General features: G+C 43.4%; 1 protein-coding gene across 21 annotated transcripts in view; it reads right to left on the bottom strand.

The window, feature by feature from the left end:
* DTNB (dystrobrevin beta) overlaps window positions 1-14,306 on the bottom strand; it is a 296,683-nt gene that overhangs the window by 256,247 nt on the left and 26,130 nt on the right. For all 21 annotated transcript variants that reach the window (XM_055108155.2, XM_055108156.2, XM_034952753.3 and 18 more), the window contains exon 3: window positions 4,030-4,110. In XM_055108155.2, coding sequence (XP_054964130.1) covers window positions 4,030-4,110 — 81 coding nt within the window. The remainder of the gene's footprint in view (window positions 1-4,029; window positions 4,111-14,306) is intronic.

Genomic DNA, 14,306 nt, shown 5'->3' with positions numbered 1-14,306 from the left:
ACTATGTACATAGAAATCAAAGATTCTACAGATAAATTAATATGAGTCAAGAACAATTGCTAGAAATAAGATCAAGATCACTGTATTTCTATACATCAGTAACATAACAATGAAATTTTAAAATAATAGTATGATGTCACTGAAGACCTAGGAATAAATCCAATGAAGAGGCTGGGAGTGGTGGCTCACATCTGTAATCCCAGCACTTTGGGAGGCCAAGACAGGTGGAACACTTGAGGCCAGGAGTTAGAGACCAGCCTGGACAACACGGCGAAACTGTCTCTACTAAAAATACAAAAGTTAGCTGGGTATGGTGGCGGGCGCCTGTAGTTCCAGCTACTGGGGAAGCTGGGGCAGGAGAATCGAACCTAGGAGGCGGAGGTTGCAGTGAGCCAAGATTGCGCCACTGCACTCCAGCCTGAGCCATAGAGCGACTCTGATTCAAAACATAAATAAATAAAAATTTAAAAAATAAAAAACAAATCCAATGAAGGATGTGCAACATCTCTACAAAGAAATTAAAGACCTAAATAGTTCTAGGGATGAACATATACCACGTTCACAGGAGGAAATCTCAACATTGGCAATATGTCAATTCTCCCCAACTTGATTTACAGATTCAAAAGAATCCCAATCAAAATCTCTGGAGGACTGTACAGTAAAAGAGGAATTTTACTGTGTGTAAATTATACTTGAAAAAAGAAATGAATAAAAAAACACAGGAGAGTTGTTTTGTTGGTTTTAGTAGAAATTGGCAAGCAGATTCTAAAGTTTATATGAAAATGAATGTTAAAAAGACAAGACTGTCCCAGAGAATCTTAAAAAGAAAAACAGAGCAAAGTAGGAAGACTTGCCTTGCCTGACATCTAGATTTACTAAATTCTAATAGTGGTTACTGCTATAAGAAAGTGCAGTATTAGAACAGTCTGGTATTGGTAGAAGGATAGACAAACAGACCAGGGGAACACAAGAGGGTCAAAAAGCAGACCTTCTCATATATGGACACTGCCATGAACATTCTTGTACAGATTCATGAATATGTTCATATTCAATGAATGAATATGGGAAGACTCTTTAGCAGTAAAGAAAATTGTTTATTTTCTTCTGTTTATTGACTGTTTAGTGACCCTTTCAATAAAAAGTGAAGGAACAATTGAAAATACATATGGAAAAACTTGTACAGATTCATGAATATATTCATATTCAATGAATAAGCATGAGAAGACTCTTCAGCATTGAAGAAAATTATTTTCTTCTGTTTATTGACCCTTTCAACAAAAAGTAAAGGAACAACTGAACATACATATGGAAAAACTTGAAAACTGACTACTACTTATCCTGTACATTCTCAAAATTTTTTTCAGATCAACTCTAGAATCCTACGTGAAAGGTAACAAAATAAAACCTTCAGAACAATGCATCTTTTACTTTATATTACTAATGCCACTAGCCTAGTCAGGCTCTCAACACTCCACACGTAGACTACTGTTTCCCAAGAATAATTATGGGAGGAATTATAAAAACGAGAGTTGCTCTAAGGCAGTGGTTTTCGAACTTTTTGACCACGAGCACAGAAATATATTTAAATAATGACATACACACATATACACACAAACACATACATATATCTAGATATATAAATATATTTAAATCATCACAGAAATATATTTAAATCATCATGTACACACACAAACACATAGATACATCCAGATATCAGAACACATTTAGCCTTACCACATAAGTTGCATTCTAGTATTTTATTTTTCTTCCTTTTTTTTTCTATTATATGTTTTTAATTCTCGCTACAGCCCATCAAAATGATTTCATGAAGCATTAATGGGTAACAACCCATAATGTAAAAAATAATGCTTTGAGAAACCACTGGAGAAAGAAACATCACTTCGATCTAGGATGGCATGATAAACTCTTGGGAAAGAATGTTAAGATTTGTGAGTAAGACTTAAAGTAGGGTAGAATTTATCAGCTGTAACGTGATTTGCCCAAGATTATTTGTTTATAATAAATGGCAAAACCAGGTCTAACAGAGCCCTCAGAAATAATAGCACACATCTACAACCATCTGATCTTTGACAAACCTGACGAAAACAAGAAATGGGGAAAGGATTCCCTATTTAATAAATGGTGCTGGGAAAACTGGTTAGCCATACGTCAAAAGCTGAAACTGGATCCCTTCCTTACACCTTATACAACAATTAATTCAAGATGGATTAAAGACTTACATGTTAGATCTAAAACCATAAAAATCCTAGAAGAAAACCTAGGCAATACCATTCAGGACATAGGCATGGGCAAGGACTTCATGTCTAAAACACCAAAAGCAACGGCAACAAAAGCCAAAATTGACAAATGGGATCTAATTAAACTAAAGAGCTTCTGCACAGCAAAAGAAACTACCATCAGAGTGAACAGGCAACCTACAGAATGGGAGAAAATTTTTGCCATCTACCCATCTGACAAAGGGCTAATATCCAGAATCTACAAAGAACTTAAACAAATTTACAAGAAAAAATCAAACAACCCCATCAAAAAGTGGGCAAAGGATATGAACAGACACTTCTCAAAAGAAAACATTTATGCAGCCAACAGACACATGAAAAAATGCTCATCATCACTGGCCATGAGAGAAATGCAAATCAAAACCACAGTGAGATACCATCTCATGCCAGTTAGAATGGCAATCATTAAAAAGTCAGGAAACAACAGGTGCTGGAGAGGATGTGGAGAAATAGGAACACTTTTACACTGCTGGTGGGACTGTAAACTAGTTCAACCATTGTGGAAGACAGTGTGGCGATTCCTCAAGGATCTAGAACTAGAAATACCATTTGACCCAGCAATCCCATTACTGGGTATGTACCCAAAGGATTATAAATCATGCTGCTATAAAGACACATGCACACGTATGTTTATTGCAGCACTATTCACAATAGCAAAGACTTGGAACCAACTCAAATGCCCATCAATGATAGACTGGATTAAGAAAATGTGGCACATATACACCATGGAATACTATGCAGCCATAAAAAAGGATGAGTTCATGTCCTTTGTAGGGACATGGATGAAGCTGGAAGTCATCATTCTCAGCAAACTATCGCAAGGACAGAAAAGCGAACACCACATGTTCTCACTCATAGGTGGGAATTGAACAATGAGAACACTTGGACACAGGAAGGGGAATATCACACACCGGGGCCTGTCATGGGATGGGGGGAGGGGGAGGGATAGCATTAGGAGATATACCTAATGTAAATGACGAGTTAATGGATGCAGCACACCAACATGGCACATGTATACATATGTAACAAACCTGCACGTTGTGCACATGTACCCTAGAACTTAAAGTATAATAAATAAATAAATAAATAAATAAAAACTAAAACCAAGGTTTTTCAATTCTAAGGTTAATGTTCTTTCCATTGTATAAAACACTTTTTCCACTGATACACACAAACACGAGAAAAGTACAATAATTCTGTCATGAGCTAGTTCATCTTCGTGGAAATAAAGAGAAGAAAGATTAAGTATATATACACACAGACATACATATACATATATACAGACACACACACACTTTATTTTATAATCCACATGGTAGCAATTATTTATAGAAAAGGTTGATTCATGTTACATTAAGCTTAATGAAGAAAATCAATTCCAATTATACCTTTATCAAAAACATTGTTTTTCTTTTCCTCCAGCAGCTGATAAATTGTATTAATTTTACATAAAGCATTTCCTTAATAAAAGTGACAGAGAAATCCATTCTCCCATTTAAAGAACATTAATACTACAACAGCCTCAAAACTAGTTACATGACTGAGTTTGTTAAACATTTTGAAGGACAAAGAAGTAAAATGACAAGTTCTTCCATTACAAAGCTTACATACTAATAAATACTTAAGACAAAATAATTCAATTAACATTACAATACAACTAAAAGATGTTAAAGTCTTTTCTAATATTGAGAACTCTATCCAGCTATCACAGAAATGAGTAGAAATGACTCACGGTTGCATCGTTTTTGTACAAATCGTAATTTGCAGGCTGTTCTGTAAGTTGATAGTCGTATGACATCAAAATTCTGAGCACCTGAAAAAAGGCAAACAGAAATGCTCAACTAGATTTATCATTTAGTTTCCAAACGCTAGGAAGTGACTCCATTCTCTTGTATTGCCATAGTATACCAGTCAGCTAGGACTTCTTAAAAACGGTGGGTCAATTAAAACAACAACAGGGGAGAAAAGGATAGGAAACACGTGCATCTCCAGTACGTGCAGGAACTCTGCTAGTCTAGCTCCTGATATCCTGTCTGCTCATCGGAGAAAACTCCACGGGGAGGAACACTTATGAGGTGAGTGAGTGAACTATATGATTAGGAAAGGGGAGTAGGGCAGCATCGTGAGAAAGACCCAAGCCCCCTCTCCCTCTCCCTCTCCCCATGGTCTCCCTCTCCCCATGGTCTCCCTCTCATGCCGAGCCAAAGCTGGACTGTACTGCTGCCATCTCGGCTCACTGCAGCCTCCCTGCCTGATTCTCCTGCCTCAGCCTGCCGAGTGCCTGCGATTGCAGGCGCGCGCCGCCACGCCTGACTGGTTTTCGTATTTTTTTGGTGGAGACAGGGTTTCGCTGTGTTGGCCGGGCTGGTCTCCAGCTCCTAACCGCGAGTGATCCACCAGCCTCGGCCTCCTGAGGTGCCGGGATTGCAGACGGAGTCTGGTTCACTCAGTGCTCAATGGCGCCCAGGCTGGAGTGCAGTGGCGTGATCTCGGCTCGCTACAACCTCCACCTCCCAGCCGCCTGCCTTGGCCTCCCAAAGTGCTGAGATTGCAGCCTCTGCCCGGCCGCCACCCCGTCTGGGAAGTGAGGAGCCTCTCTGCCTGGCCGCCCATCGTCTGGGATGTGAGGAGCCCCTCTGCCTGGCTGCCCAGTCTGGAAAGTGAGGAGCGTCTCTGCCCAGCCGCCATCCCATCTGGGAAGTGAGGAGCGCCTCTTCCCGGCCGCCATCACATCTAGGAACTGAGGAGCATCTCTGCCCGGCCGCCCATCGTCTGGGATGTGGGGAGCGCCTCTGCCCCGCCGCCCCATCTGGGATGTGAGGAGCGCCTCTGCCCGGCCGCCACCCCGTCTGGGAGGTGAGGAGCGTCTCTGCCCGGCTGCCCCGTCTGAGAAGTGAGGAGACCCTCTGCCCGGCAGCTGCCCCATATGAGAAGTGAGGAGCCTCTCCGCCCGGCAGCCACCCCGTCTGGGAAGTGAGGAGCGTCTCCGCCCGGCAGCCACCCCGTCTGGGAAGTGAGGAGCGTCTCCACCCGGCAGCCACCCCATCCGGGAGGGAGGTGGGGGGGGGTCAGCCCCCCGCCAGGCCAGCCGCCCCGTCCGGGAGGGAGGTGGGGGCATCAGCCCCCCGCCCGGCCAGCCGCCCCGTCCGGGAGGGAGGTGGGGGGGTCAGCCCCCCACCCGGCCAGCCGCCCCGTCTGGGAGGTGAGGGGCGCCTCTGCCCGGCCGCCCCTACTGGGAAGTGAGGAGCCCCTCTGCCTGGCCAGCCGCCCCGTCCGGGAGGGAGGTGGGGGGGTCAGCCCCCCGCCCGGCCAGCCACCCCGTCCGGCCAGCCGCCCCGTCCGAGAGGTGAGGGGCGCCTCTGCCCGGCCGCCCCTACTGGGAAGTGAGGAGCCCCTCTGCCCGGCCACCACCCCGTCTGGGAGGTGTGCCCAACAGCTCATTGAGAACGGGCCAGGATGACAATGGCAGCTTTGTCGAATAGAAAGGGGGGAAAGGTGGGGAAAAGATTGAGAAATCGGATGGTTGCCGTGTCTGTGTAGAAAGAAGTAGACATGGGAGACTTTTCATTTTGTTCTGTACTAAGAAAAATTCTTCTGCCTTGGGATCCTGTTGATCTGTGACCTTACCCCCAACCCAGTGCTCTCTGAAACATGTGCTGTGTCCACTCAGGGTTAAATGGATTAAGGGCGGTGCAAGATGTGCTTTGTTAATCAGATGCTTGAAGGCAGCATGCTCATTAAGAGTCATCACCACTCCCTAATCTCAAGTACCCAGGGACACAAAAGCTGCGGAAGGCCGCAGGGTCCTCTGCCTAGGAAAACCAGAGACCTTTGTTCACTTGTTTATCTGCTGACCTTCCCTCCACTATTGTCCTATGACCCTGCCAAATCCCCCTCTGTGAGAAACACCCAAGAATGATCAATAAAAAAAATAAATTAATTAATTAATTAAAAAAAAAAAAGAAAGACCCAAGCCTAGAGTCAGAAAAGCTGCATTCCTGTCCCAGCCTGACCAACCACAGAATACGACTGTGGCCATGCCCCGTGACTGTGGCCATGTGGCGTGCCTCTGCACATAAGTGTCCTCATTTGGGAAATGAGGGAACGGACCGGTTGCCTGAAAGGTCCCCTTCCAGTCTGTGGCAGCCTATATTTTCCAAAAAAAAAAAAAAAAGCCACAACAATATTTTCAGAACAGTCTTTTATGTACTTCTAGTATGTTGTCCCTCTCCATCAAGGTCTAGAGATTCTTTCCTTCCATGTGAATCTGACCAGGACACTGTGACCGCCTCGCTGCACAGAATGCGGCAGAAGTACAGTGCGGGACTTCTGGAGATAGATGATAACAGACGGCATAGCTTGCTCTGCTCTTGCTCTTCCGGGATGCTTGTGCTGGGAGCCCAGATGCCATACCGTGAGAAAGCCCAGACTGATGTGGAGAGGCCACAGTGAGAGGATCATACGAAGAAGAACTGAGTCCACCAACCAAACCAGCATCGACTGCCAAACGCGCAGGCGAGCGAGCCTTCAAATTATTCAAGCCCTGAGCCTTTTGAGTCTTCTTCTGAGACCTCAGGCATCATGAAGCAAAGTCAAGATGTCAGCACTGAATGCTGTTCTGAGTCTAGACCCACAAAATGCATAAATAGAATGACTGTTTGAGGGGTAAGCGATATATGGCCAGAGTAACTAGAACAAAGCCTAAAATTATACATGAGTCTATAAATCACATTTTGTTCTCATTTTAATGGCTGCAAATGAAGTCTCCTTGAATTTTAAGGCCACTTTAGATAGGATTGGCCCCCAATGTGAGATTTATTTCACCTACCCTTCCTTTATAAAATTTGGCAGCAAGTTTTGACTCAATAAGGGGACAGAGAACTGGCACAAATTATCTTGTATCAGTATTTATAGGCATCTCTCATTTGTCTTCATTACACGGTATGGAGGCGGGGGGTGGAGGGGGTTAAAGGAAGGATTTTTCCAGGTTTTTGGTTTTTGTATACTGAACAAAAAGTGAAGGTTTATCTTAGTCTGACTTCAATCAACCTTCCTCCTGATGTCATGATAAAAATTACTTCCTCAGGTGATACCTGGTTCTCACAAAATATTTATCCCTCTCTCTATATATATTATACAGTCCCATTTTCTCTTTTTAAATATAAAAGCTTTATTAAAATATAATTCAAAGTCCAGATGCAGTAGCTCACACCTGTAATCTCAGTACTTTGGGGGGCTGAGGTAGGAGGATCAGTTGAGCCCAGCAGTTTAAAACCAGCCTTTTTTTGGCCAGGCGCGGTGGCTCATGCCTGTAATCCCAGCACTTTGGGAGGCTGAGGCGGGCGGATCACAAGGTCAGGAGATCAAGACCATCCTGGCTAACATGGTGAAACCCCGTCTCTACTAAAAATACAAAAAATTAGCCGGGTGAGGTGGTGGGCGCCTGTAGTCCCAGCTACTCGGGAGGCTGAGGCAGGAGAATGGCATGAACCCGGGAGGCGGAGCTTGCAGTGAGCCAAGATTTGGGTACCGCAAAAGATGAAATACAGCAAGTATCACAAAAGTCCAAAGATAACTATAATACTTTCGGAAAATGATAAGCTCCATACGTTCCAGCCAAGTTTGCCAGAGATCTCTACACTGAAGTTTCAGGTACAATCATGAATCAAGGGTCACTCTGCTTTCCTTTGCCATTGTTCCTTATGAACGTGCATCACCATAAAGCCCAGTGGAAAAAGGGTACAGAGATTAGTAGGATGGCACACAATTCAGAAACTCTAGGGAGCCATGCCACAACAGCATTTTAGAAATCTAATAACACTCCAAATCCCAAAATAATTTGTAAAGAGTTAGATGCAAACAATAGCCTTAGAATCTTATTAAAATCATATTGTGCCAACATTCTACTAATCAGATTCTAAAACCTCCCATATGTCTGCCTTTTTCTGGAGCAATCATCTTTCCTGGTTTCTTAGAAGGAAAGTCCTCATCCATTACCTCAAAGGATATTTTATTTTATTTTATTTTTTGCCCAGGATGGTCTCAAACTCCTGAGCTCAAGTGACCCTCCCACTTCAGCATCCTGAATAGCTGGAATTACAGGCATAAACCCACCATGCCTGGCAACTACTCCTTGCAAAACTCCACAACTACTTCTAAATATTTATTATTTGAGATATTGGCCCAAAGCTGATTCCCACTGACAGCTTCCTGTATTTCGTGTAACTGTGCTTTCGTGAAAAAGGATACAGTTCTACTCTGTTAACATGTTGAAGAAAAATGCAACCTCAGATGAGATTTTAGTGCACTGCAAACACCTTTGATTTCCAGACAAGGGAAGAGTTTTAGAAAAATGACAAATGTAGAAGCCAGATCAACTTCAAAGTCTTTTTTGTTTGTTTGTTTGGACGGAGTCTCGCTCTGTCACCCAGGCTGGAGTGCAGTAGCACGATCTCGGCTTACTGCAAGCTCCGCCTCCCGGGTTCATGCCATTCTCCTGCCTCAGCCTCCCAAGTAGCTGGGACAACAGGCACCCACAACCACGCCCAACTAATTTTTTGTATTTTTAGTAGAGACAGGGTTTCACCATGTTAGCCAGGATGATCTCGATCTCCTGACCTCATGATCCACCCGCCTCAGCCTCCCAAAGTGCTGGGATTACAGGCGTGAGCCACCACACCCAGCCCAAAGTCTTTTTATGAGTAAAAATATACAAATAATAAAAGTGAGATAAGTAACAGCCAATTTGGCATGCCTGTGCACGTGTGTGTGTATATGTGTATGCGTGTGTGTTGATAGGAGAAGGCAGGATATGAAGGTAAATCTTCTAACTCCAATCACAGTGAAGATCATATGATTCCAGGGGTTAATTAGTATCATCTGATCATAAGCATTGCCTGGCACTATGCTCAATGTATAAAATCCCAGGTCCCACTGCAGATCAACTTCCTGAAACAAAATCTCCAGTGAGAAACCCTGGGACACTATTTTCTTTTTTTAGACAGGGTCTCACTATGTTGCCCAGGCTGGAGTGCAGTGGTGCAATCTCGGTTCACTGCAGCCTTGCCCTCTCGGGCTCAGGTGATTCACCTCAGCCTCCTGAGTAGCTGGGACCACAGGTGTGTGCCACCACACCCAGCTAATTTTTTGTATTTTTTACAGAGATGGGGTTTCACTATGTTGCCCAGGCTGGTCTTGAAATCCTGAGCTCAATGGATTTGCCTCCCTTGCCCTTCCAAAGTGCTGAGATTATAGGCATGAGCCACCATGCCTGGCCTGGAATCTTCATTTTTAACAAGTGCCCCAGTAGAGTGTTTTTGGGTTTTGTTTTTGTTTTGAGATAGTCTCGCTCTGTCACCCAGGCTGGAGTGCAGTGGCGCGATCTCGACTCACTGCAACTTCTGCCTCCCAGGTTCAAGCAATTCTCCTGCCTCAGCCTCCTGAGTAGCTGGGACTACAGGCATGTGCCACCATGCCTGACTAATTTTGTATTTTTAGTAGAGATGGGGTTTCACCATGTTGGTCAGGCCGGTCTCAAACTCCTGACCTCAAGCAATCATGCCCACCTCAGCCTCGCAAAGTGCTGGGATTACAGGTGTGAGCCACCGCGCCCGGCCCCAATAGAGTTTTATAATCAAATTAGGTTCAAGAAACACAACACAGTACTACCCAGCTCAACTAAAAGGTATGGCTCAGGCACACTCTTCAAATTTCACCTCACACCCAACTCCAATCAGTCTGGACTGCACGGAATCACCCAATTGCACCCAGTCCTCTCATCTCGGGGCCTTCACAAGTGCTACCGCCCCAGCACTTCCTTCACCTCCTCAGACCAACTCATCCTGGGCATGGCTTCTCCCAGATCCCTCCTAAACCCCAGTGCTTCCCCCATGTGGCTCCTACTGCACTGTCATTTCCAGGAAACGAAGTTACATGAAGGCAAAGACCATTTGTTGTTGTTTCTGTTCACTGTTCAGTGCTAACTAGAACACAATAAAACTAGCACCTGAAATAGTTATCGAGTGAATAAACGCGTTAAAATTGAGAAGTTGTGTTGCTAGTGCAAAAAACTCTGATCTACTTTCTCCTAAAAACATACAAAATCAAAAAGTTAGACGAACTGTAGATACAATTTTGGACATTAGCAAAGAAAAGCTGACAGAGGAGGACAATCAAAGTAGAGGGGAAGCCACCTCCTTTTAGTATTCTGTGTATTACACGTCCATGCTTTTAGTATTATTCAAGTAGGGCAGAGGACTCCACACTGCGTTCCAGAAAGCCATGGGTTTTGAGGGAGGTGCTCAGCCAATCTGTCAGAGGTATTTGAACCAGAGCAACCCCACCTTACCTAGGGGCTTGGTAAAATGAGGCCGAGACGAACTGGGCTGCATTCCTAGACAGTTAAGGCATTGTAAGTCACAGGATGAGATAGGAGGTCAGCCCAAGATACAGGTCATAAAGACCTTGCTGATAAAACGGGTTGCAGTAAAGAAGCCCGCTAAAACCCACCAAAACCAAGATGGTGAGAAGAGTAACCTCTGGTGGTCCTCACTGCTATACTCCCACCAGGGCCATGACAGTTTACAGATGCCATGACAACATCAGGAAGTTACCCTAGATGGTCTAAAAAGGGGAGGCATGAATAATCCACCTCTTGTTTAGCATATCATTAAGAAATAACCATAAAAATGGGCAACCAGCAGCCCTTGGGGCTACTCTGTCTATGGAGTAGCCATTCTTTTATTCCTCTACTTTCTTAATAAACTTGCTTTCACTTTACGGACGCACTGAGAATTCTTTCTTGCGTGAGATCCAAGAACCCTCTCTTGGGATCTGGATCGGGACCCCTTTCCTATAACAAACCCATGGAAGATACAGGAAGTAAGTGTATTTTGTTTAAAATGCAATGCAAATGGGGAGAGGAGGAAAAAAAGGAAGAAGGGAGAAGAGATTATAGAGCTAGAAGATGTAAGCGTAATATAATTCTAAATTGTCTGAAATTTTTCACAACCATTTATGATTGAAAAAATGTTTGGCTGGGTGTGGTTGTTCATGCCTGTAATCCCAGCACTTTGGGAGCCCAAGGCAGCTGAATCACCTGATCAGGAGTTTGAGACAGCCTGGCCAACATGGTGAAACCCTATCCCTACTAAAAATACAAAAATTAGCTGGGCATGGTGGTGAGCACCTGAAATCCCAGCTACTCCAGAGGCTGAGACAGGATAATGACTTGAACCCTGGAGGCGAAGGTGGAAGCTTCAGTGGGCCGAGATTGTGCCACTGCACTCCAGCCTGGGTGACAAAGCGAGATTCTGCATCAAAAATAAAAAAATGAGAAATAAGAAATTTTTCAACAGATTATTAGTCCAAATAACTAACACAAATGACTTCCTTATCTTTTTCTTTGCAATAAGAATAAAAACCCTGGGGAACAGAGATGAGGCCAGAGGTCCCACCAGAGAGGAAGATACAAATACAGCCAAGACCACTGAATACTGTAAGGATGACTCTCTCAGTGGGTGAACTAGGAAAAGAAGAGAAAGCATCCCACAAAGGGAAATGCTGGGGACACAAGCCTTTGTCCACCTTGATTTAGACTTACATTTATCTGAATTTAACAAAAATAAGAATAATAGCAAGCAAAGAAAGTGGTAACTAAATGGCTGGGTGCAGTGGCTCATGCCTGTAATCCCAGCACGTTGGGAGGCTGAGGCAGGCAGATTACTTGAGTTCAGGAGTTTGAAACCTGGCTGGCCAACTGGGCAAAACCCCGTCACTACTAGAATTTCAAAAATTAGCTGGGTGTGGTGGTGCACGCCTGTAATCCCAGCTACTTGAGAGAGTGAGGCATGAGAACTGCTTGAGCTGAGATTGAGCCATTGCACTCCAGCCTGGGTGACAGAGCAAGACTCCATCACAAAAAAAAAAGAAAAAAGAAAGTAATAACTAGATGGATTGGATTACAAAAAATAATAACAAAATCTAATCTGTGGGGTAAAAAAGAGATTTTTTTTTAACAGGGTCTCACTCACCCAGGCATTGAAGTGCAGTTTCACAATCTCAGCTCACTGTAACGTTGACTTCCCAGGCTCAAGCAATCCTTCCACCTCTCAGCCTCCTTAGTAGCTGGGACTACAAAAACATGCCACCACACCTGGCTAATTTTTGTATTTTTCTAGAGACAAGGTTTCGCCATGTTGCCCAGGCTGGTCTCAAACTCCTAGGCTCAAGCAATCCACCTGCCTCAGCCTCCCAAAGTGCTGGAATTACAGGCATGAGCCACTGCACCTGGTCCTTAAAAAAAGATAATACTAAAAACGGTATAAATTTCATTAAGGGGGTACCCTAAAATATTCCAATACCCTCATATTTGAAAAAAGTTACAAATATTGATAAGCTATATTTTAATTGATGTTAATATTTCTAGGGTAAAGAAAAGAAAAATATACAACTCACAACCAAGTAGAGGGAAACAATGGGATGGAAGGAAGAAAGCAAGCTCAGTTCCTCTAAGAAGGGGAAAGAAAGGACAAAATTGAAGCACAAAATATGATGGAAATGTAAACCAAAAATAACTCTAAGGCCCCCCAACCATCTGAATGGACTTCCTTCTCAGCCAGGGCTCTTTTAAAATTTAACCTGAGAGACTGTTTCAGACCATGATAGGAAGTTGGGATCAAACATGCCTCACCGTACCTCTCGGGCATTAATAACAACACAGACTTTAAGCCTAATAAGAAACATATTGGCCAGGCATGGTGGCTCACACCTGTAATCCCAGCACTTTGGGAGGTCGAGGTGGGCGGATCACCTAAGGTCAGGAGTTTGAGACCAGCCTGACCAACATGGTGAAACCCCATCTATACTAAAAATAGAAAAATTAGCCAGGCGTAGTGGCAGGCGCCTGTAATCCCAGCTACTTGGGAGGCTGAGACAGGAGAATCACTTGAACCGGGGAGGCGGAGATTGCAGTGAGCCGAGATCATGCCATTGCACTCCAGCCTGGGCGACAGACTGAGACTCCATCTCAAAAAAAAAAGATACGAGAAACTTATTACAACCTATTCTCTCTGCAGCCTGCTACCTGGAGGCTTCATCTATATGAGAAAACGCTAGTCTCCATAACCTCTTATTGCAACCCAGACATTCCTTTCTATTGATCCCAGGTCTTTGGATAAACTCAACCAATTTTTAACCAGAATACTTTTACATCTACCTATAAGCTAGAAGGCCCCCCACCTCATCCCTTCAAGTTGTTCTGCCTTTCTGGACCAAACCAATATGTTTCTTAAATGTATGTGATTTTAGTCTCATGCCTCCTTAAAATGTATAAAACCAAGCTGCATCCCGACCACCTTGGGCACATGTTCTCAGGACCTCCTGAGGGCTGTGTCACGGGCCATGGTCACTCATATTTAGCTTCGAATAAATCTCTTCAAATATTTTACAGAATTTGACTCTTTTTGTCAACAGAAAATATGAAATATATGTGTATTCATTAAAAAGGCTAGACAAAATAAATTCTTCAGTGACAAGGCAAAGACTGCCATATTAGTTTTTTTCTAAATATTCTAGCTTATGCTACTTACAAGAGACAAAAACATAACAATTAAGAAATTTAAGTAAAAGAATGAAAAGATACATACTGTACTAAGTATGCTAACTGAAAGAAAGCCAGCATTAGCTCTATCAATATGCTACAAAATAGACTTCAAAGCATCAAAAGCATTATTAGAAAAAGAGGGTAACTACACAATGACTTAGGATTCACTTTCCTAGATAGACATAACATTTTAAAGGTACATGCATCCAAGAATTAAAGTTCTAAAAGCTAACAGAAGTACAGGGAAAAAATTAATACTCTTGATCAAAGCAGAAATATTTAACATCTTTCAGTGATTAAGATCAAGCAATCAAATCACCAAGGACAAAAAAGATTTTAATGAAATATGCAAAAAGCTTGATCTAAATAATGCATAAATCATACACATTATTTTCAAGTACTCATGG

Source organism: Pan paniscus, chromosome 12 (assembly GCF_029289425.2).
Source record: "Pan paniscus chromosome 12, NHGRI_mPanPan1-v2.0_pri, whole genome shotgun sequence".
Taxonomy (NCBI): domain Eukaryota; kingdom Metazoa; phylum Chordata; class Mammalia; order Primates; family Hominidae; genus Pan; species Pan paniscus.
This window is presented reverse-complemented; position numbering and strand designations above follow the sequence as displayed.